The sequence below is a fragment of the Mastigoproctus giganteus genome, chromosome 1 (assembly GCF_048544385.1).
Source record: "Mastigoproctus giganteus isolate SK-2022 chromosome 1, ASM4854438v1, whole genome shotgun sequence".
NCBI classification, from domain to species: Eukaryota; Metazoa; Arthropoda; class Arachnida; order Uropygi; family Thelyphonidae; genus Mastigoproctus; species Mastigoproctus giganteus.
Genome location: NC_143575.1, coordinates 88,589,183 through 88,610,933, shown reverse-complemented (window position 1 = coordinate 88,610,933; position 21,751 = coordinate 88,589,183). Strand labels below are relative to the sequence as shown.

Sequence of the window (21,751 nt, the reverse complement as noted above, 5' to 3'; positions counted from 1 at the left end):
CCCTGTATATAACTAACTTCTCTAATGCACTAACCACTAACTTGTTATTGCTTGAACACTGATGGCACTGTTTCTGCCTCCACATGGTGGGGCTGGTAACATGAATATAAATTTAATACTCAGGGTACAAAGGAGCAAACATGGACCCCTTAACTCACTGAATGAGCCTGCATGCTCCTATAATAAACATGAATCATCTCAACCAAAAAGAATTAAAAAAGAAAATTCTTCACCTGACCTGCCTGCTTTCTTAATGTTACATTCTTTATCAACAAAACTTTTTAGCAGCTTATCTCCATTTCTTGTGCAGAAAAGCATAAAGACTGTAACGAATACTCCTAAAATAGTGAAATGACTTTCCTCGGGAGATCTCCTTTTGGAAACATCTAGCCCCAATCATTCTAGGTAGCTTCTGAAGCAAATGACCTTTGGAGGCCTTCCCATTTCTATAACCCCACACAGAACTTTAAACACCTCAAAATGGTCATTTTGGAATGAGATCTCCTTAATGTTCCTGAGGAAGAAATTACTGAAGAACTTAAGGTACAACATGTCATCAGTACCAAAAGAATAATGACCAAACAGGATAGTGTCCTTACACCCACAAGAAGATCCGACCACATATTCCAAATCCATTTAAATGCTTTAAACGTCAGAAGTATGGACATTCTCAAACAACATGTCTAGGTAAGGCCATTTGCCCCTTGTGTGGCTCACCAGGCCACTCCCAAACTGAATGCACAGCAGCAATACCAAAGTGTCCCAACTGCCAGGGTGCTCACCCTGCATATTCCAGAACATATGAATCGTGGAAAATTGGGTAAGAAAATACTGAAGTACAAGGTAGAAAAAAATGTCTCGTAATAGCAAAAGCACAAAAACAGATGTTAAAAGTTGATACCTCCCAAATCATATTCTAAGCCTGAGTGTGACGAAAGCTTTCCCAGATTCATATGCTAGTATAGAATCTGTATGGTGTGAAATAGTTGGAAGCAAAGGTATAATGAGAGTGGGAGAAATCTACAGGCCAGGTGATTGTAAAGATTATGATGAGAGCCTCTACATGCAAATGAAAGTAAGTGTGAATGTCTTATTTTGGGTGATTTTAATTTGCCTTTAATTGATTGGAGCAAATGGGAAGGAAACTCGACATGGGTGACAAAATTTTTAAATCAACTAGATGATTGAGATTTTTATCAACATGTCAGGGAAAGTATTAGGGAAAAGAATATTCTAGACCTGATCATTGCCCATTAACAAGATGACATAATAGTGCTAACAGTACAGGAACCAGTAGCAGGAAGTGACAGAGTTCTACGGTGAATGATGAAAAGAGAGGTAGCAGTAGTTAAAGACAAAGGAATGAGTTATAATTTCAGGACCTTTAAAACATTAATCACAAAAACCCTGAATGTTTATATCCCATTAAAAAACATACTCTATGAGGAAGATTCCAAGTTGGATGAATAATGAAGTTGTCAGATTATTTGAGGAGAAAAATTCAGTATGAAAAAGTTACAGAGCAATAAAAAGTACTGAAGCCTATAACAGCTACAAATTGATCTGTAATAGTCCTTTAAAAAAAAATTAGACTGGCAAAAGCAGATTATGAGAAATTGCTGGCAAAGAGTGGGGATAAGGAATTCTTTACATATATAAATGCAAAGAAGAGAAAGACAAACCAGATTGGACCTGTATGTAATGGACTTGGGGATAGTATTAGATACCCCTGCTGATGTTGCAGATGAACTCAGCAGTTACTTTGCATCAGTATTTACAGAAGAAAAGCCCTTTACTTCAATGAGAAATTATGGGAGTGAAGTTGAAAAATGTTGAAATTTCACATGATTATTTTGAAAAATCTTTCAAGCCTACAGGCAAGTAAGGCTCCTGGGGTTGATGGCATGTACCCTTTAATTTTAAGGGAGGCAGCAAGCGAGTGCATTGAACCATTTAGGCTAATTATGAGAGCGTTGTTTGTTTGTTATTTGGTTTTTAGGAGCATTAGCAATTAAGGCCATATTGCTCCGAGGATATGCGGTGGTCATTCACTGACCTTTCCGCATCCTCTGTATTTGGTGGGCATGGGCTTGAACCCCAGTCTAATCAAGAAGTGTGTGCTACGCACTGCTGCTCCTGCCCACCTGGCTACGGAGGCGCCTTTATGAGAGTGTCACTGGACTCAGGAGAGATTCTGTTGGATTGAAAAAGTGCCAATGTATCTCCAATACATAAGGGTTCTAAGAGTGCAGTGGGAAATCACTGACCAGTCAGTCAAAGTAGTCAGTCAGTAGTAGGGAAGTCAAAGATCAGTCAGTCAGTAGTAGGGAAAATCATGGAGGCATTGATAAAGGGTGGAATTCAGGATCATTTGGATAGAAATGTAATTCTGAAGGATGTGCAACATGGTTTTGTAAAGGGAAAATCAAGTTTAACAAATCTTGGTTAACTATTTTGACAGGGTCACTTACGAGCTGGATTTAAGGAATAATTTTGACATTGTTTATTTAGATTTTAGCAAAGTATTAGTTCCACATTAGTATTAGTATGGATTAGTTCCACATGAGCGGTTACTTTATAAGTTGGAACAGGTTGGATTCACAGGGAAAATCCTTAGACGGATAGCAGGATGGCTTCAGGGAAGGATGCAAAGGGTTGTGATAAATGGTTATCCCTCAGATTGGGTTATTGCAAGAAGTGAGATTCCCCAGGGTTCAGTATTGGGGCCACTGTTATTTTTGATTTTCTTAAATGATATTGATGAAGGATGGCTTCAGGGAAGGATGCAGAGGGTTGTGATAAATGGTTATTCCTCAGATTGGGTTATTGCAATAAGTGAGATTCCCCAGGGTTCAGTATTGGGGCCACTGTTATTTTTGATTTTCTTAAATGATATTGATGAAGGATGGCTTCAGGGAAGGATGCAGAGGGTTGTGATAAATGGTTATTCCTCAGATTGGGTTATTGCAAGAAGTGAGATTCCCCAGGATTCAGTATTGGGGCCACTGTTATTTTGGATTTTCTTAAATGATATTGATGAAGGGATATAGTGCTTTAATCCAGAAAAGTGCAAGGTCTTACACCTATGGAACAGTAATGCAAAAATAACTTATACACTTGGTGGAGTTGAACTAAAGACTGTAGTGGAAGAAAGAGACTTGAGAGTTACAATGCTGTCAGACATGAAGTTCTCCAAGCACTGTAGAGAGGTTGCAAGGAAGGCGATGATTTATCGAACATTTGCTAGTAGAGATAAGGACTTCATAATTCCATTATATAAGGCTATTGTTAGACTGCACTTGGAAAGCTGTGTTCAAGTATGGAAACCTAAAAAAAGATATTGAGCTTCTTGAAAGGGTCCAAAGAAGGGTAACTCGCCTTCAAGATCAAGATTGGCAAAAGGGCATCCATATGAGGAAAGATTTCGAATATGTGGGTTGTACAGCTTAGAAACTAAGGCACCTTAGAGGAGACTTGATTGAGGTGTTTGAGGCTCTAAGAGGCAAAAGTAAAATGAATGAGGGTGAATTTTTCACAGTTGTAAATGATTCTAGAAGTAGCGGCCATAAATTCAAGTTATGTGGAAGATGTTTAGACTGTATTGCAGGAAGTTTTATTTTAGCCAGCGAGTTATAAATTATTGGAATAAGTTACCTACATGGGTTGTAGAGGCTGACGGTTTGGGGAAATTCAAAAGTCAGCTGGATAGTTGACTTTTGAATTTCCCCAAATTGTCTGTTTCCCCAATGCATGGTTTGTCTGTTTCCCCAATGCATGGTTTGTCTATTTCCTCTTCTTTTATTATTTATTTTATTTAAATTTTTTATTATTATTATTTTACTCATTTTTTTCTTTTCTTTTTTTTTTTGGCTGGTGCAGCATAAGCCTTAGCTTCTTTGTACCATATATCCATTACTAATACTAATGCAGTCAAAAACACTAAAGCGTTTTCAACAAAGACTGATATTACAATTCGTCCTAAAATATCTCTTTCTCATCGTCCTAAAATATCTCTTTCTCAATGGGCCAGATCCTTCCTCATGGATGGTGAGATACTGACACCAACAAAGACCAAGAGTACATCAAATTGTACTATAAAGCCAACCAAGCCACACCAAGATAATGCCACGAAGTCAGGAACGTTAACAAAGCAGAAAGGTGCAAATCTTACGCAGAATAAACTAACTGATTGAAGTGTGGAAATTGGCGAGAAGTCAGATAATAAAGATACAATTCTTCTGCTACATGCTGATGATGAGATGGATATTGGGTATCCAGTATTTCCAAAATGAGAGAAATATAAACAGGATCGAGGGAAAATAAAGCGGTCAGACTAATCCACCTAACCTAAACCAAAATAATGCAGAAAATCATTCGGTGGAATTGTAGAGGCCTAAGAAGCAATCTAGATGAATTACGATATTTGATGCACCTGAATGATCCTGCCATCATGCAGGTGCATCAGAAAAAAACATATATACACTGGTGTTCAAAGAAAGTGCATCACCTAGGAATTTCACGTTTCTAACCCTTTTTTTGCGATGGTATGTTACATTAATGACTAGCATCACAAATCGAAATACAAACAAAAGATATTTACTAATACTTAAGGCAAAGCTAAGTAATATTTGACAGGTGCTCTCAAAATATTCCAAAATGAGCATTTGCAACCTTTATACAACAGTTTTGGCTGAAATGTTATCTGAAGCCCTCAATTTGCTTCAGTTTATCATTTTAAATGAAAAACAAAATGAAAGGTTTACCAGGTGCAAACTAATATTTAGTTGAACCGCCTCTGGCCCTGATGACAGCACATACCGTCAAGGCATTGACAAGATCAGTTTCTGAAGATAATCAACTGATAGTTCGTGGTTATAAACACGAATTATGACTTCCTGAAGTTCACGAAGGGTACTTTGGTTTCTTTCTGGCAACTGCAGATTCCACACGATGCCAACAGTTCTCTATAGGATTCAGGTACAGTGGGATCGACTGATGATGTTACCAACAGTAAATTCTAAGTGGGAAGCGTACAAGGAATTAATTGTGGATGTTACTAAAAGTTTCATATCTATTAAGAAATATTGTTCAAGGTTTAGGCCTAAATGGTTATCTAATGAACTAATGAGACTCGTAACAGGGAAGAAAATGCATGGGATGCATATAAATTATCAAGCGACTCAGAAGCCTATGGCAGATATAAGCTAGTCTGTAATCAGGTCACAAAGGAGGTTAGGCAGGCGAAGGCAGATTACGAGAAATCCTTGGCAAAAGATGCTAAGAAAAACAGCAAGGATTTCTTTACTTCTATAAACTCTAAAAGGAAGGGGATGAATCGGATTGGTCCACTTGACATCGATGGTTCAACTGTTGATGATCCTGCTCAGATAGCACACAAACTGAATGAGTATTTTGCATCTACATTCACACATGAGGAATTATTAAGGTTTGAAAATGGCAGAAGGTTATCAAATTGTAGCAGGATACTTAATGATTTTGTAATAACTGAGAGCAAAGTGGAGGAGAAATTGTTGAAGTTAAACATAAGAAAAGCACCTGGGGTGGATGGGATCTATCCAGTTATATTAAAGGAGGTGGCAAAGCAACTAAGCAAACCCTTAGCCATAATTATGAGAGCATCCTTGGACTCAGGGGAGGTTCCCACGGACTGGAGATGTGCAAATGTATCGCCAATTCACAAAGGGGGATCGAAGGGTGACACGAGTAATACAGACCAGATAGTTTAACTTCTGTTCCGGGTAAAATAATGGAGTCACTGGTTAAAGATGCATTGCAGGATCATCTAGACAAGACTGCAGCAATAATTCAGACACAGCATGGGTTTGTTAAGGGAAAGTCTTGTCTGACAAATTTGATAGGATATTATGATGTGGTTACAAAGGAACTGGATGCAAAAAATAATTTTGATATCATATATTTTGATTTCAGGAAAGCTTTTGACACTGTTGCGCATGAAAGACTATTGTAAAAATTGGAGCAGAATTGTATTAAGGGTAAGTTGCTACAATGGATAAAAGGATGGTTAAGTGGGAGAAGACAGAGGGTGGTAATCAATGGGTGCTGCTCTTCATGGACTAATGTTATTAGTGGAGTCCCACAGGGTTCGGTGTTGGGTCCACTGTTGTTTTGTATGTTTATCAATGATATTGATGAAGGTATATCAGGCTTAATGTAGAAGTTTGCAGATGATACAAAGGTTGGCAGGGTTGTTAATGACAGTAATGGCAGTGTGCTACTGCAACAGGATCTAGATAATTTGGGCAGATGGGCTAAGAAGTGTCAACTGAAGTTTAGCCTTGACAAATGCAAAGTACTGCATATGGGTAGAAGTAACCCCAGAGAAACGTACCAACTGTGTGGTACTACACTTAAGGTGGTAGAAAATGAAAAAGACCTGGGAGTAATTGTGCAGGCAGATATAAAGTTTTCTGAGCAATGCAGACAGGCTGCCAGGGCAGGTCATGGGGTTTTGTCAATGATATATAGGAATTTTGCTAGCAGGGAAAAGGAGGTGATTATCCCTCTGTATAAAGCAATGATCAGGCCACACCTTGAGTACTGCGTACCTGTCTGGAGGCCTCATTTTAGGAAGGATGTAGATTTACTTGAGCGTGTACAGAGAAGGGCAACAAGATTGGTGAGGGGAATGAAGAGATCCTCTTACCAATAGAAGCTTAAGTTCTGCAAATTGCAGTGGCTGGAGACTAGGCACCTGCGCGGTGATCTGATTGAGGTGTATAAGGCCTTGAATGGGTTGAGCACATTGAATTCTGATGGGATCCTTCCACTTGTTCAGATTACGAACCTAAGGGGGCATAAATTCAAATTAAGAAAGGACAGATATAGAATAGATGTGTGGAAATTTGCCTTTAGCCAGCGGTTGGTTAATTGCTGGAACAAACTTCCATCTTTCGTTGTGGAAGTCGATAGGCTGAATAAATTTAAGGTGGAACTGGACAGGCATTTGGAAGGAATGGTGTGTTTTTTTTTTTTTTTTTTTTTGGCTAATGCTGCATAAGCTCTTACACTTGCTTTCTTGCATCACATACCACCACCACCACTACTACTACTACTACTAGGTCTGGGCTGTTTCCTGGCCAGCTAACAGTTGTAATGGACCGTTCTTCCAACCATTTTTTCACCTGTAACAAATGTAAACACATTACTGTCGAACATCTAATGCAGAAATTAAGCTAAAGTAACTACAGAAGTGCCTACTTACACTTTTTTCCCAATGACAAGAAGCAGAGTCATCCTGAAAGATGCAGCTACTTGGCAAGTTGAAATGGTCTCTAATGGTTTGCAGCAATTTGCCTTCCAATATAGCCAGGTATCCATTGGCATTTACGGAACCTTTTATAAACTACAGGTGATCTACTCCACAATACAAAATGCATCCCCATATCATTTGGCTGGTAGGGAATTTCATTGTAGACACCATACAGTCTGGATGGTATTCTTCACTATGTCTGCAGCAAATCGTTTATCTCCCATCAGAGCCGTGCAGGTAGAATTTCTTCTCATCCGAGAAAATAACTGACTTCCACTGCTCAGGGGTCCATTTGACATGCTCTTTACACCAAATTAATCAGGCCTTTTTTTTGTGTGAGGAGGAGCTTCTTCTTAGGATGACGGGATACAAGTCCATTTTTGAAGCGGTATCTTCTGATTGTTATTGCATTTGCTACCACTCCTGTATGTCCTCATTCTCTTTTCAGCTCAGATGAAGCTTTACGATTTTTAAGACATAAGCGCTTCAAAGCGTAGTCCTATTTTGGCATAGAGACTTGTTTGCATCCAGTTCCTTTTTTCCTATCAGGAGAACCAGTATTCTTCAGTTTGGAAAGAAACCTACTCACCGTCGACTGATTACAAGACACTCTCTAAGCAATAATGCAGGAAGAACATCCTTTCTCACGTAAAGCAACAATAGCACTCTTCGTGGCATCAACTGCATGTAACTCGCCATCCTGACACAAGCAAGGAATGACTGCAACTCTGATGCAATTTTACATCATTACATATGCGTGTCAATTTTATCTGATGCAATCTGTAAGAAATATTGCTATATATTTACGTTATTCGGATGACAATTACAATTTTAAGGGGTGATGCACTTTCTTTGAACACCAGTGTATATATCATCAAATTATACTCCACGTTTCTCAAGATATATGCTATACACACATGGCAGATGTCTTGAATTTCTGGCAAGAGAAGAAATAGCAATTTTAGTTTGTAGAAACATGCCATCTAACTAGCTTTACACCCCTCTAGAAGTGGTAGCCGCTTGCATTGTTCTTGGCATTACTCTCAAACTATGCCTTGAACCAACAAATTACGCGCAATTTTCACCGAGAAAATTGGGAGCAGTTTTCTAATACAATTCAATTTGATAGGCACTTAATCCTTACTATGACTGTTAATAATGCCACTAGGTATATAGTAGAACTCCTTGGAGTTGCTGCCAACACAATACCAAAATGAAATAACACCAAACAAAGATATAATGTTTGGTGCACAAGAGATTGCTTTTTTGCCAAAAAAAAGCTTGGAAAATGATAGGTGGAACAGGACCAGGGTATGTCTGCCAGGGGCAAAGGTTGATGATGTTGTAGAGCAGATATCATCTTTTAAGGGCACAAAGGGTGATATTGTAGTACACGTTGGCACTAATGATATTAAGAGTAGGAGACCGGCAGAATTATTTAACAAGTACAGGTCACTGTTGAAAAAAAGCCGTGAATTAGGGTTGAATTTGAAAGTGTCTGCAATTCTGCCCAGACACGATAGGAGGGAGTATATGGTGAGAGCCTTGTCGATCAATTCGGCTCTGGAAAGATTGTGCGAGGCTCAAGGGGTAGAATTTTTTTCAGCCTGGTTTGTACTTGTTAATAGGAGAGACTGCTTCTACAGGGATGGGATACACTTAAATAGAAATAAATAGAAAGGGAGCAAGAATATTTGCTGATGCTATCGAGGCAGTGTTAGGTGGGTCAGAAAACTGCTAGCTTGGGAGATACAAGGACTAATAGATTAACAGTAGCCACTGGCAGAGGTGAAAGTGATTCTTGCACTGCTTCTATTGGAATAAGTAGCAGCCTGGAAAACAAGATGCAGGGTATTTCAGAGAGTGCTGGAAGTCATTGCGGTACAAGTAAACACATGGGTTGTGTTAGGGTAGCTAAGAATAGGAACAGGTGCATGAATACTTGCATGTACATGAATGCTAGGAGTTTGGTAAATAAATTTGATGAATTTGAGGTATTGCTCAGAACATCAAAGGCAGATATTTTTGGATATCAGAGACGTGGTGTCACACAGATATAAGGAATGCAGAACTGGAATTTGGGTAGTACAATGTGTACAGGAAGGATAGAAAGGGAGGAGGGGTTATACTATTAGTTAAGAAACACATAAAATCCAAGGAAGTGAAGCCAGTCGACATTGCTGGACAGTGCAGTGTCGAGTCAATTTGGTGTGACATAAGCATTGGGAGATCAAAATTGAGAGTAGGAGTGTGTTATAGGCCTAATGACTCCGATGAGTATAATAAGGAACTGTACAGGGAAATAGTGGGCCAGTAAATCAGAGAATCTTATAATGGGGGATTTTAATTTCCCAGATATTGACTGGAATTTGTGGGTTGGTCACTCACACACTAGCAAGGCTTTTGTGGATTTATTGGATGATTGTTTTCTACATCAGCATGTTCAGGAGGCAACTAGAGCGAGTAATACTCTTGATCTGATTATCAATAGTGATTCTTCATGCATTAAGAATCTGCAGATAAAGGAAGCACTAGGTGACAGTGATCACAATGTGCTGAAGTGGGATTTACTCAAAGAGGTAACTACCATCAGGGGTAAAGGGAAAGGTTTTTGCTTTCGTAAAGGTGACTACAGTGGTCTGAAACAGTATTTAAATTCTATACGGTGGGACCAACTGATGATGTTACCAACGGCAAATTCAAAATGGGAAGCATTCAAAGAAATTATCTTGGAAGCTACTAGGCTTTACATACCAACTAAGAAATATTGTTCAAGGTTTAGGCCTAAATGGATGTCAGATGAACTAATGAGACATGTGGCAAAGAAGAAAAATGCATGGGATACATATAAATTAATGGATGACATGGAAGCCTGTTATAGATATAAGCTGGTCTGTAACCAAATCACAAAGAAGATTAGGCAGGCAAAGGCAATTTAAGAGAAGTCCTTGGCAAAGGATGCAAAGAAAAACAACAAAGAGTTCTTTACCTATGTAAACTCTAGAAGGAAAGGGATGAATCAGATTGGTCCACTGGATATTGATGGTTCAACTGTTGATGATCCTGCTCAGGTGGCTAACAAACTAACCGAGTATTTTGCATCTACATTCACCCATCAGGGGTTATTCAGGGAGGGGAATGCCAGAGGTGACTTCTGGCTGTGAGTTGGATGATTTTGTAATAACTGAGAGGAAAGTGGAGTATAAATTGTTGAAGATAAACATAAAAAAGGCACTCATGGTGGATGGGATTTATCCAGTTATATTAAAGGAGGCAGCAAAGGAAGTAAGCAAACCCTTAGCCATAATGATCAGAGCTTCCTTCAACTCAGGGGGGGTACCCATGGACTGGAGATGTGCAAATATGACCCCAATTCACAAAGTAGGATGAAAGGATCACACAAGTAATTCTGGCCTGTTAGTTTAACTTCTGTTCCAGGAAAATTAATGGAGGCACTGGTTAAAAAAGCACTGCAGGATCATCTAGACAAGACTTCAGTTATAGCTCGGACACAGCATGGTTTTGTTAAGGGAAAGTCTTGCCTGACCAATTTGATTGAAACTATGATGTGGTCACAAAGGAACTGGATGCAGTGAATAACTTTGATATCATATATTTGGATCTTAGAAAAGCTTTTGATACTGTTGCACATGGAAGACTGCTGCACAAATTGGAGCAGTGTGGCATTGGAGGCAAATTGCTGCTATGGATAAAGGGATGGTTGAGTGGGAGAAGACAGAGAGTGAAAATCAATGGACACTGCTCATCGTGGACTAATGTTATTAGTGGAGTCCCTCAGGGTTCTGTATTGGGTCCATTGTTGTTTTCTGTATTTATAAATGATATTGATGATGGTATATCAAGCTTAATGTCCAAGTTTGCAGACGATACGAAGGTTGGCAGGGTTGTTAAGGACACTAATGACAGTACGCTGCTGCAACAGGATCTAGAAAAGTTGAGAAGATGGGCTGAGAGGTGGCAAATGAAGTTTTACCTTGACAAATGTAAAGTACTACATATGGGAAGCAGCAACCCCAGAGTGACATATCAACTCTGTGGTACTACACTGACAGTGGTAGAGAATGAAAAGAACCTTGGGATAATTGTGCAGGTAGATATGAAGTTTTCTGAGCAGTGCAGATGGTCTGCAAGAGTAGCTCATGGTGTCTTGTCAGTGATATACAGGAATTTTTCTAGCAGGGATAAGGAGGTGATTATCCTCTTATATAAGGCAGTGGGCAGGCCACACCGTGAGTACTGTATACAGGTCTGGAGGCCTCATTTTAAGAACGATGTAGAGCTGTTGGAACGAGTACAGAGAAGGGCAACAAGATTAGTGAATGGAACAAAGGGTTGCTCTTACGAAGAAAGGCTTAAATCTTGCAAATTACAGTGTCTGGAGACTAGGCACCTGCGAGGTGATCTGATTGAGGTGTATAAAGCCTTGAATGGTTTGAGCATGCTGAATGCTGATGGAATTCTTCCTTTTGCTCAGAATAATCATTTGAATGGGCATAAATTCAAATTGAGGAAAGACAGATGTAGGATAGATGTGCGGAAATTTGCCTTTAGCCAGCGGGTGGTTTGTTGGTGGAACAGACTTCCATCCTTTGTTGTGGAAGTTGGTAGCCTAAATAAATTTAAGGCTGAGCTGGACTTGGAACGAACGGAGGGATTAAATGGGAGCATGTATTTTTTTTATTTTTATTTTTTGGCTGATACTGCATAAGCTTGCTTTCTTGCATCATATGCTTCTACTAATGTTAATATAGGAGAGTCAGCATGTAGGTTCAAAGATTGTGTGTGGGGGAGGAATATGAAAGCATTAGTCTGCTGAATGGGAAATTATGGGAAATCTGCTGTGAGGAAAATCATCAAATTTCTCCAGACAACACCATCACTGTTGATTGTTGCATAGGTATTGGCACCGGAAATGGCTCAAGAGCTTGAGAATTTGTTCTTCAGAACACCATTAATAGAGATAGGGAGTCTGTATCTATTATTTCTTCAAGACTCTGATCTTTCAACAGGATGAATGGTTCCACCTAGCCTGCTCCTGGGCCATTTCTGGTCTCCATGCATGTGGGGAAGATAATTCCCATGCTCTTCCAGTAACAGTTATTTTAGGAAGGATGTAGAGTTGCTAGAACAAGTACAGGGAAGGGCAACAAGACTAGTGAGGGGAACAAATGGGTGCTCTTACGAAGAAAGGATATTCCACAAATTGCAGTCTGATTGAGGTGTGTAAGGCCTTGAATGGTTTGAGAAGGCTCAGTTCTGATGGGATTCTTCCTCTTCTCAGATTACAAACCTGAGGGGGCATAAACTGAAATTGAGGAAAGATAGTTGTAGAATAGATGTGTGAAAATTTGATTTTTGCCAGCATTTGCTTGCTGTTGATTGCTTGAACAACTTCCATTTGTCATTGTGGAAGTTGATAGCATAAGTAAATTCAAGGAAGTGGGCAAACTTTTGGAGTGAATGGATGGGTGAAAGGGAAGGTTTTTTTTTTTTTTTTTTTGTTTTGTTTTGTTTTGGCCTGGCTGATGCTGTATAAGCTTGCTTTCTTGCATCATATGCCTCTGTTAATGCTAACACCCAAGAGCCGTGATCCTGACAGTGTTATTTAAGGATGTACTGTAACTGTAAAGTTCCACCAGTCACAAAAGAGGTGGTCGCTTTTGAAAGCTTCAGTGTTGTTTATATCGCTTTTAACTTTGCAATATTCATATATTTTTAATTTTATGTATTTATTATTTCCTTTGCTTTTAACTCCATAGTTTTATTGGTGTATTCCATTTTTATATTAAATATACAGTTTTATTATATGTTTAATTTAATTATATTTTATTAATGCCTCTGACCTACTTACAGGTAGGTTTATTTATTGCAGTTTTGAATCATATGTGCTTTGCTTATGTTGAAGTTATTTTATCTAGTTTAGTATTTACCACAAGAAGAAAAGCTAAGAATTTTTTGAAGATTATACTTGCTGAATTTTATTCATTTAGTTTGTGAAAAACAAAAGATTCTCCTTAGTTTGTGTCTACTGATAAAATTTTATGCAAAAAGTGTTATCCTATAAAATTTTAACCAAAATTTCCATTTTTATATTAAATATACAGTTTTATCATATGTTTAATTTAATTATATTTTATTAATGCCTCTGACCTACTTACAGGTAGGTTTATTTATTGCAGTTTTGAATCATATGTGCTTTGCTTATGTTGAAGTTATTTTATCTAGTTTAGTATTTACCACAAGAAGAAAAGCTAAGAATTTTTTGAAGATTATACTTGCTGAATTTTATTCATTTAGTTTGTGAAAAACAAAAGATTCTCCTTAGTTTGTGTCTACTGATAAAATTTTATGCAAAAAGTGTTATCCTATAAAATTTTAACCAAAATTTCCATTTTTATATTAAATATACAGTTTTATCATATGTTTAATTTAATTATGTTTTATTAATGCCTCTGACCTACTTACAGGTAGGTTTATTTATTGCAGTTATGAATCATATGTGCTTTGCTTATGTTGAAGTTATTTTATCTAGTTTAGTATTACCACAAGAAGAAAAGCTAAAAAATTTTTGAAGATTATGCATGCTGAATGTTATTCATTTAGTTTGTGAAAAATAAAACATCCTCCTTAGTGTGTGTCTACTGATAAAATTTTATGCAAAAAGTTTATCCTATGAAATTTTATGCAAAAGGGTTGTTACAATGGATTCACAACTTGGGACGTCAGGACTAAAAAGAAACGGGAATGGACAGTATGTTAAAACTAATGACATTGAATCAGCTGTTCCTAATATGTCCTCTGATACTGAAGTAGAATTCTATTCAAGTATTATGGATTCTGAATCTCGTTCAAATGCATCTGTTGATGTTAGAATGCTACAAATATGCTGGCATTACTTGGAGTAATGATTTGTCATAAATGAAATCCTTATACTAAAAAGCACTGCCTACCTGTTCCAGCACCAAAAGAGAAGAACTACAAGGCACACATAAAGGACCCTCACAAATATAAAAGGCAGTGAATGTGTTAAAAGGATTTTTAAGACATTTGCTGGGTAATAATTCTGTTATTATTTCTAAAGTTTCCCAGTGTAATAGGTTATATGAATACAATTATTATTTGAGTATTTATTTAGAAGTATAAATACTTTTATAAAGTTTAAATTTTTCTGTTTGTTATATGAGATATTTTTTTAATCAGTTTGAAAAATTGTTTTATTATATTTGTATTACTGTATTTTCAAAACAGTATTTCTTCCTCTGGAATATAATAAAGGAAATGTAACAGACCTAATTTTGTGCCACATAAAGTAGCCGAATTATCTGTTATTTCCATGAAATTTTTGTTTTAAGTGTTGAAACTGTGTCCTTTGACCAGTTCTTTTATAAATTTTTATGCTAAGCCTCATTTGAACAGCATATACTCTCGGACAGAAGAAATGTCTTCTGTCCAGAAATATATGCTGTTTGAGATTACTAGTTCTTGATAGATATAGTGTAAAGTGTGTTTAGTGTCAAGCGGCACCGGGGGCCTTGATAGATATAGTGGGAACCCCTTGCTTTGCTATCTCATTCACACAAGGAACAGCAAAATTTTGTGAAACCAAGTTGTAAACTTAGTAAAAGGTCAGCTTCATTCAGAGCACAACAAAATTTGCATTTATACCTTGAATAATTAAATTTTATGTGGAGAAATATATATTTTTGTAGATTTTCAAAATGATAGTATATCCAATTTGTCAGTTGGATAGATATTTCCATTATGCAAAAGAATCACATTTAAACTACATTTTGATGAGTATATAAAAGCCTCCAGTCTTCAGGATTATACTTATGACCCAGAACACTTAAGTCATTCATTTCATTACAGAAATTGATCTCCTATCATAGAGAAAAACTGTACTGAGTCCTTTAGGCACCTGTGATATCTGGATGTGGATATGTTGTGCAAGCGAATTCTATCTCTGTAATCTGGAACCAAAGAGTTCAGCTTGACTCTGGTTCCAGAAGGATTTAAATCTCGAATCAGGTGATCTAGTTCCATTTGAGTAATCAAATTAATTAGACTCTTACGCTGGTATATATTCTTCATCCTTGTTGAACATTTCCATCTGTTTGTCTTCACAGAATGAAATAACTCCATCTAAGGTTCATGTTTGAAGCACTTTAGGAATTATTCTGTCATTGCATTTCAGAAGGCAGTTGGGGTATTGAATCTTACTTCTTACTTTCAGATGGAAAATCAATGGGCGTGGTTAAACAAAAGTTGCTGTCCTTGGAATATTCTTTTTGTTCCTGCCATTTTATTGGTATCGAAAATTGACCAATGTATTTTGCATTCAATCATCTATGAAGTGTTACTGCACAATATGCACAACAGATATGTGGGGGCCAAAGGTTTATCTTGATCATGGAAAATTTTATTTTCTGATGTTCTTTTTCAATTATGTGCCCTTCACAAACATAATAGAAAATGCCAGGTTTATTAACACTCTGACACATTTCACTTCTCACACAAATATTTCATTTGAATATGATGAATTATAGAAATGCACAGAAACTAGTGTCTTTAAGTTGTATATTAAATACAAATCATTAATATCACATGTTCAATCTAATATAATACTGTGCTACTGTGTGGCTTAGCACTACTTATAACAACTGAGCAGAAAATGTTAGCTTGCCATGATCTGTCATACTGGACCGAGTGCCACCTAGTTATTAAAAATGCTTAATGAGTTAAGACCAACAGGTATTGTCAGTATTCAAGATAATGAAATTTTAAAAGAATGCAATTCTAATTTATTTCCTGTTGTCACATAAGTAGAGCTTTGTATATGAAATTTTTTCAAAAATATGATGTACACAGGAATATTTTGAAGTCTATTATTATTATTAGCCATATGGTGCAAGGAAGCCTGAAGCTTATGCTGCACCAGCCAAAAAAAAAATTCCCACTTTACCCTGAGAGGGAGAGAGAGAGTGTGTCAGAAGTCGAAAGGAATCACCAAGAAAGAGAAGAATGATGATATCCAGTTGAGGACCCTGGGTGTGCCAAGCCCATACTCACCAGATGTGAGCCCCTAGGGTAATTTCATAATCAGGATTAAAAAGGTCATTAAAAGATAGAGAGAGAGAGAGAGAGAGAGAGAGAGAGAGAGAGAGAGAGAGAGAGAGAGAGAGATAAACCCAGTTTAAATTATGCCATTAATGGTGAATTTAAACTGTGTTCCAGTCAAAACTGATTGTGTCACTTACAATGGAAACTTGATAATTGTTTTTTGTTGATCTTTTCTTTTAGTTTTAAATGTTGATTTTTCAGCAATTCTCTGACAATGAATAAACTGGTAATTTTTAATCTAATATATCTTCAAGGTACAAACTCGAGTCCATTTAATATAAAACCAGATTCTTCCCAGAGACATGCGTCACATCCAGGTAATATGTCTTATTCTGTTCCGAAGACTGTATCTCAGCCTACTACTTATATATGGGCAGGTAAAGAGTATACTATCAATGCAAATACCAATTCAAATTTCAGTAGTGAACAGGATGATGAAAGTGCAACTACTCTTCCATCTCAGATGCCTTTTGTACCCAGACAACTGCAGAACATGGTTAAAAAAAGGACAGTGACTGATCATAGACAGCAGTGCTCATCTGTGGCAGCTCATATTGAGCAACAGCATTTGACTGCATCTGATTCATCCGTTGATCACAAATCTGTGTTATCATACAGCCACTCTGAAGATTCTATTAGAGAAAAATTAAAAGTGGTAAGCTGGCTTAGCTTTTGAAGTAGCATATAATGATTTACTTAACATCTTTTTTTTTTTTTTTATATATATATAAATAATAGCATCAGCAGAAAATGTGTAAAAATCTTTCTTTTTAATTTGAATTTTTTGAATTGTTATTATTGGTGTTTGCATGCAGTTATAATATCAGCAATAATATGGGTTTAATAGCCATATTAAGAATATTTGTACAGGAACTAGAAATTCAAATAACACTAGCCAACAAAAAATATTTTTTGTCATACCTCCACAACAAAAATATGTGATTCTGGAGGAAATAAATGCACTGATTTCGAAAATCACCATAAAAATCTCTATCACATCTACATCAAAAGATGTACCAACATTTAATGTTAAAATAAAGGGATATATATGTATAATTCGTTTGTAATACAAGTGTAAAAAAATATTATATGTTCTCCATAACTCATTTAACTTCAGAAAAAATATCATAAATCATTGCAAAATAGTATATTTCAATAATATATAATCAATTAAATGATTGCCAGGCTGTCAATTCAACCTCCTTTGACTGGGTTTCAAACACATTGTCTTTCAGGAGTTTCCTAATTTGGGGTCCTACGAAAATTTCTTTCTTAAGTTAAATTAGGAAACATGTTAAATTAGAAAACACACTTCTCAAGTATGCAAATCTTCACAAAAGTTTTCATCAATCCAAGTTTGATGTGCAGGGGTGGAAGAACCATCTTGTTTGATTACACTAAAGGAATAATATTTTACATCACATTATTCTGGTATGAACTCATCCCACTTGTCCCAATGTTGCACAACATAATGCTCTTCTCACACAGCTGTAATCATAATCGTGGTATTTTATAGCATGTAGATCTTTAGACACTTTCATGACTTTCTTTAAGTCCAACTGAATGAAACACAGGAACTGATGGAAATTTGTTGCCATTATGAAGCAAAACTGCTTTTAAACTTAATTTTGAGGTATCTGTGAATAAACGCCATTCATCTGACTTATGCACGACACTTAGTTCTTTCGGAAGTCAAATAATGTCTTTGCAAAAACACTTTGACCTCCATAGCAAAATATTTTGAAAACTTTTCATGTCTTTTTCGAAACACTGAAATCTTTGATCCTACTGTGAGTATATTCCACTGCTGTAACCTAGAGCCTAACAGTTCAGCTTGCACTTTCGGAAAATTTACGTCTTGAACCAAATCATTCGACTCATCTTGTTTGATTAAATGTACCTCACTACCTGAACTTACTGGCTGATAGACAACATCTTGTAAAGTGCCCTGGAGAGTAGGAGGGCTGCACCCTCTTACTGTCAACGGGCTGTTTATGTTTGGAGGATAGATTTACAACCCTGAGAACATGTCATGATCAGTTAATACTTAGGAACTTGGCACAGCCTAGAAAAATCCTCACCAAAAATGCTAAGTGTGCTATAGGTGCTTATAGAACATTGCCAGTACAAAGTCTTTATATTGAGGCCCATGAACTGCTTCTCAGTATCAGGAGAAAGACGTTACTTCTCAACTATGCAGCTAAGATTCAGAGCCTGCCTACTAACCCCATTTGGAATACTTAATGATCCACAGTTTATAATGTACTATTGAAATAAACCCAAGGGGAAGTCAGCCTACTGCTTTCAGATTGCAAACTCTAATGTAAACTTAGAGTGTACACCTTGAAAAAGTCCTCCAAGATCCAAACAGTTCAGATCCCCCCACTATACACTTTTCTCTGACAATTATTTCCTAAACTGGGGAAAATGTTCCCTTGCAAACATCACCATTCAACGACTCCATATTGTCCACACATAAAATTACCTGCATTTTGCAAAAATATATACTAATGGGTTAAAGTTGGACAGTGGAGTGGGAGCCACAGCAGCCTTCCCTTATAACACTTGTCTCTGTTTTCCTTCCTACTGAACGCAGCAGCAATACTGCTAAATTATGCACCATCAGCTTGTCCTAGAAAATATCCTCCAAAAAAAAAGTATAATATCTACAATCTCACAGATTCTGCTGTTAGCCTTACAAAATATCTCCTCACCTACTCATCCTTTAATAAAGCACACAAGAACTAAATTGATGCATATCCAGGAATGCCAACAAGAAGTAATCTTTTGTTGGAACTCAGGCCACACTGAGATATCAGGGAATGAAAGCATTCCCTGATATTTCAATGCAGCAAAACATCCATCCCACAAAGCAGCATTGTCACATTATTATGTTCTATATGCTGACTACAGATCCAGTATATGAAACATATGTAAGGAGCAATGGACACTTCTATGGCAAGCTCCTTCAGTAAAAAACTAAAACTAAAACTAAAACCACAACCACAGTTATGAGCCTCCAGCTTCTGTGTGGAAGTAATCCTAGCTAAAGCACAAATCAATTGCAGTCAGCTTGCGCATATTTTTCTCCTCGCACAAATGATCCTCCATAGCTTACACACTGCAACACTCCTCCCACAGTGAAGCATATTCTTGTTGAACGTACTTTATAGACTCAAACCTGAAAAGCCTTATTTAGTTTTCTGTGAAATCTTTAACATTTGCCATAATATAGGTACTGATGCAATCTCCCAGAATTTTTCTGCTTTCTAAAACGGATACAACTATATGATCATTTCTGACTGTTCTCCTTATAGTCACCTTGTATAGTCTCCATCTCGTTGATAGTTGCAATGTGGCCTAAGATTCTTGTGCCAGAAATTCCAATAAAGCCTACTGTTCTACAGCTTCGTTCTCCCATTACATTTTCATTCCAGTTTTCTAAAGTTTTTCATAGCTTGCTTCAGTACATCTAACTCCTAGATGACTTTGTTAGACTAATTTATTGCCTTTTATGGGGTTCACTCGCTGCTGATAATATATAGACAATCTTTCATCTTTTCAGGCGAACTTTCAGTAGTTCGGCTGTTTAAAAGTTAGTTCATCGTTTCTGTAATGAACTAGCTAATTAGTGTTATAATTCATATATATATATATATATATTTTTATTTTTATTTATTTTTTGTGCCCCGATGACAATTTCTTGAATTGTACAGTTGAACAAACTTAAATGATTGTAGATATACATTTTTATGATAAGCTGTAAGCTTATCAATATTTTATAATGATTTGTGCATTAAAATAAAATGTAATGTGTTACAATGTACAAAGGTGGTTCATGGTTGGCATATAGCAGATGTTGGAAACATTGTTGAGTCTCTGACACGTAGCTCATAACCTCTCTAAATATGCATTAAAAGCAGTACAAGATGATGTCACACTGTCAGTTTTGTGTGTAAAACAGCACTGCCATTAAATTTCTATTAAAAGAGAAAGTAATTTCTATTAAAAAAGAAAAAAATTATTAAAAGAGAAAGAAACTGGCTGAAATTCTCCTTAAGTTAAGTGCACAATATGGTGAAGCGATCTTATCACACATAAATGTGTGTGATTGGTGCAACAAGTTTTCTGTTGCACAAATCATACACATTGTACTGGGTGCTCATCATTAAAAAGCAAGTTGCTATAGTGTAGAGGCAATTATTCATGGCATGTCATACTAGACAGTGCACATGGTTGGTCTCAAAGATGCTGACGTTTTACCCGAAGACACATCATGATTGCTGTTTCTGCGAAAAATCTGAACTAGTTTGAACTTGAGGCAAAATACATTTCTGCAGCAAATAGCAGTTTAATAGACATGAGTACATTTACATTACTTCACTTCAGAATCAGAGGTCCATTATGGGATGGCACCACAGGGAATCCCTACTGTTCTTCAAAATATTCATAACACAGCTTCTGGCTGCAAGATGACAGGTGTCTTATGGGATTCAGAAGGATTGATTCTTTTTAATTTTCTGCCACTTTTTGTAACAGTTAATGCTCAGTATTAAGCAACTTGCTTTTTAGTTATGTGTATACATCAGTTTATAGGAAAAGGCCATGTCCATATGGTGAATTTGACGACTGCATTAGCAACCTTGGATTTAGACCACTCTCTTCTTTAGACTAATGAAAGGCCACCTGGGAAGGCAGAAATTCAAGAGAGATAAACCCAAGTGTGGTGTCCTGAATTGGCTACACATTCAACCTACTTTCTGTGCTGCGGACATCACTACTTTTGCCACAAGAATGGCATACAATTGGAAAAAATGTATGTGGCAGAATGGAAGGAGAACATTTTGAGAGAGAGTGACTACTTCAGCCTTGAACTGCCCTCGTATAGTAAATTTATTTATGATGAAATATAACGTTATACTGTAAAATATGTAATAACGGTAAGCTGCTTTTCCATTTAAATTAGGTTGCAGTTCCCAGTGTTCAGGTGTGTTTGAAACGGAAAAAGAAAAGATGAAATGGATTAAATCAAAGGTAATTTTGAGAAATTTGCTGCTGCCAGCAGATTTTTGTGATAGAAAATGTTAGTTTAATGAACATATATAATACATGGCAGTTCATTCAACTGTAAGAAGCATGGGTATTATAAGATTATGGCTAATAGTAGCAAGCAAGAATACAGTGAGGAAGAATTCAGTTAAAGGAAATTATTTTTATTATAAAATTTCATATTTTTAACAAATATTACAGTGAGCTTATGGAAGTAACGAGCAAAAATGAAAGGACCTTTAAATTGCATTTGTCAGGTTAGCACTGAGT

General features: G+C 36.8%; 1 protein-coding gene across 1 annotated transcript in view; it reads left to right on the top strand.

The window, feature by feature from the left end:
- LOC150090977 (uncharacterized) overlaps nucleotides 1-21,523 on the top strand; it is a 52,115-nt gene extending 30,592 nt beyond the window's left edge. Inside the window, exons 4-5 of the mRNA XM_090380910.1 lie at nucleotides 16,687-17,087; nucleotides 21,399-21,523. Coding sequence (XP_090237036.1) covers nucleotides 16,687-17,087; nucleotides 21,399-21,449 — 452 coding nt within the window. The 3' untranslated portion in view covers nucleotides 21,450-21,523. The remainder of the gene's footprint in view (nucleotides 1-16,686; nucleotides 17,088-21,398) is intronic.
- The last annotated feature ends 228 nt before the right edge of the window (nucleotides 21,524-21,751 follow it).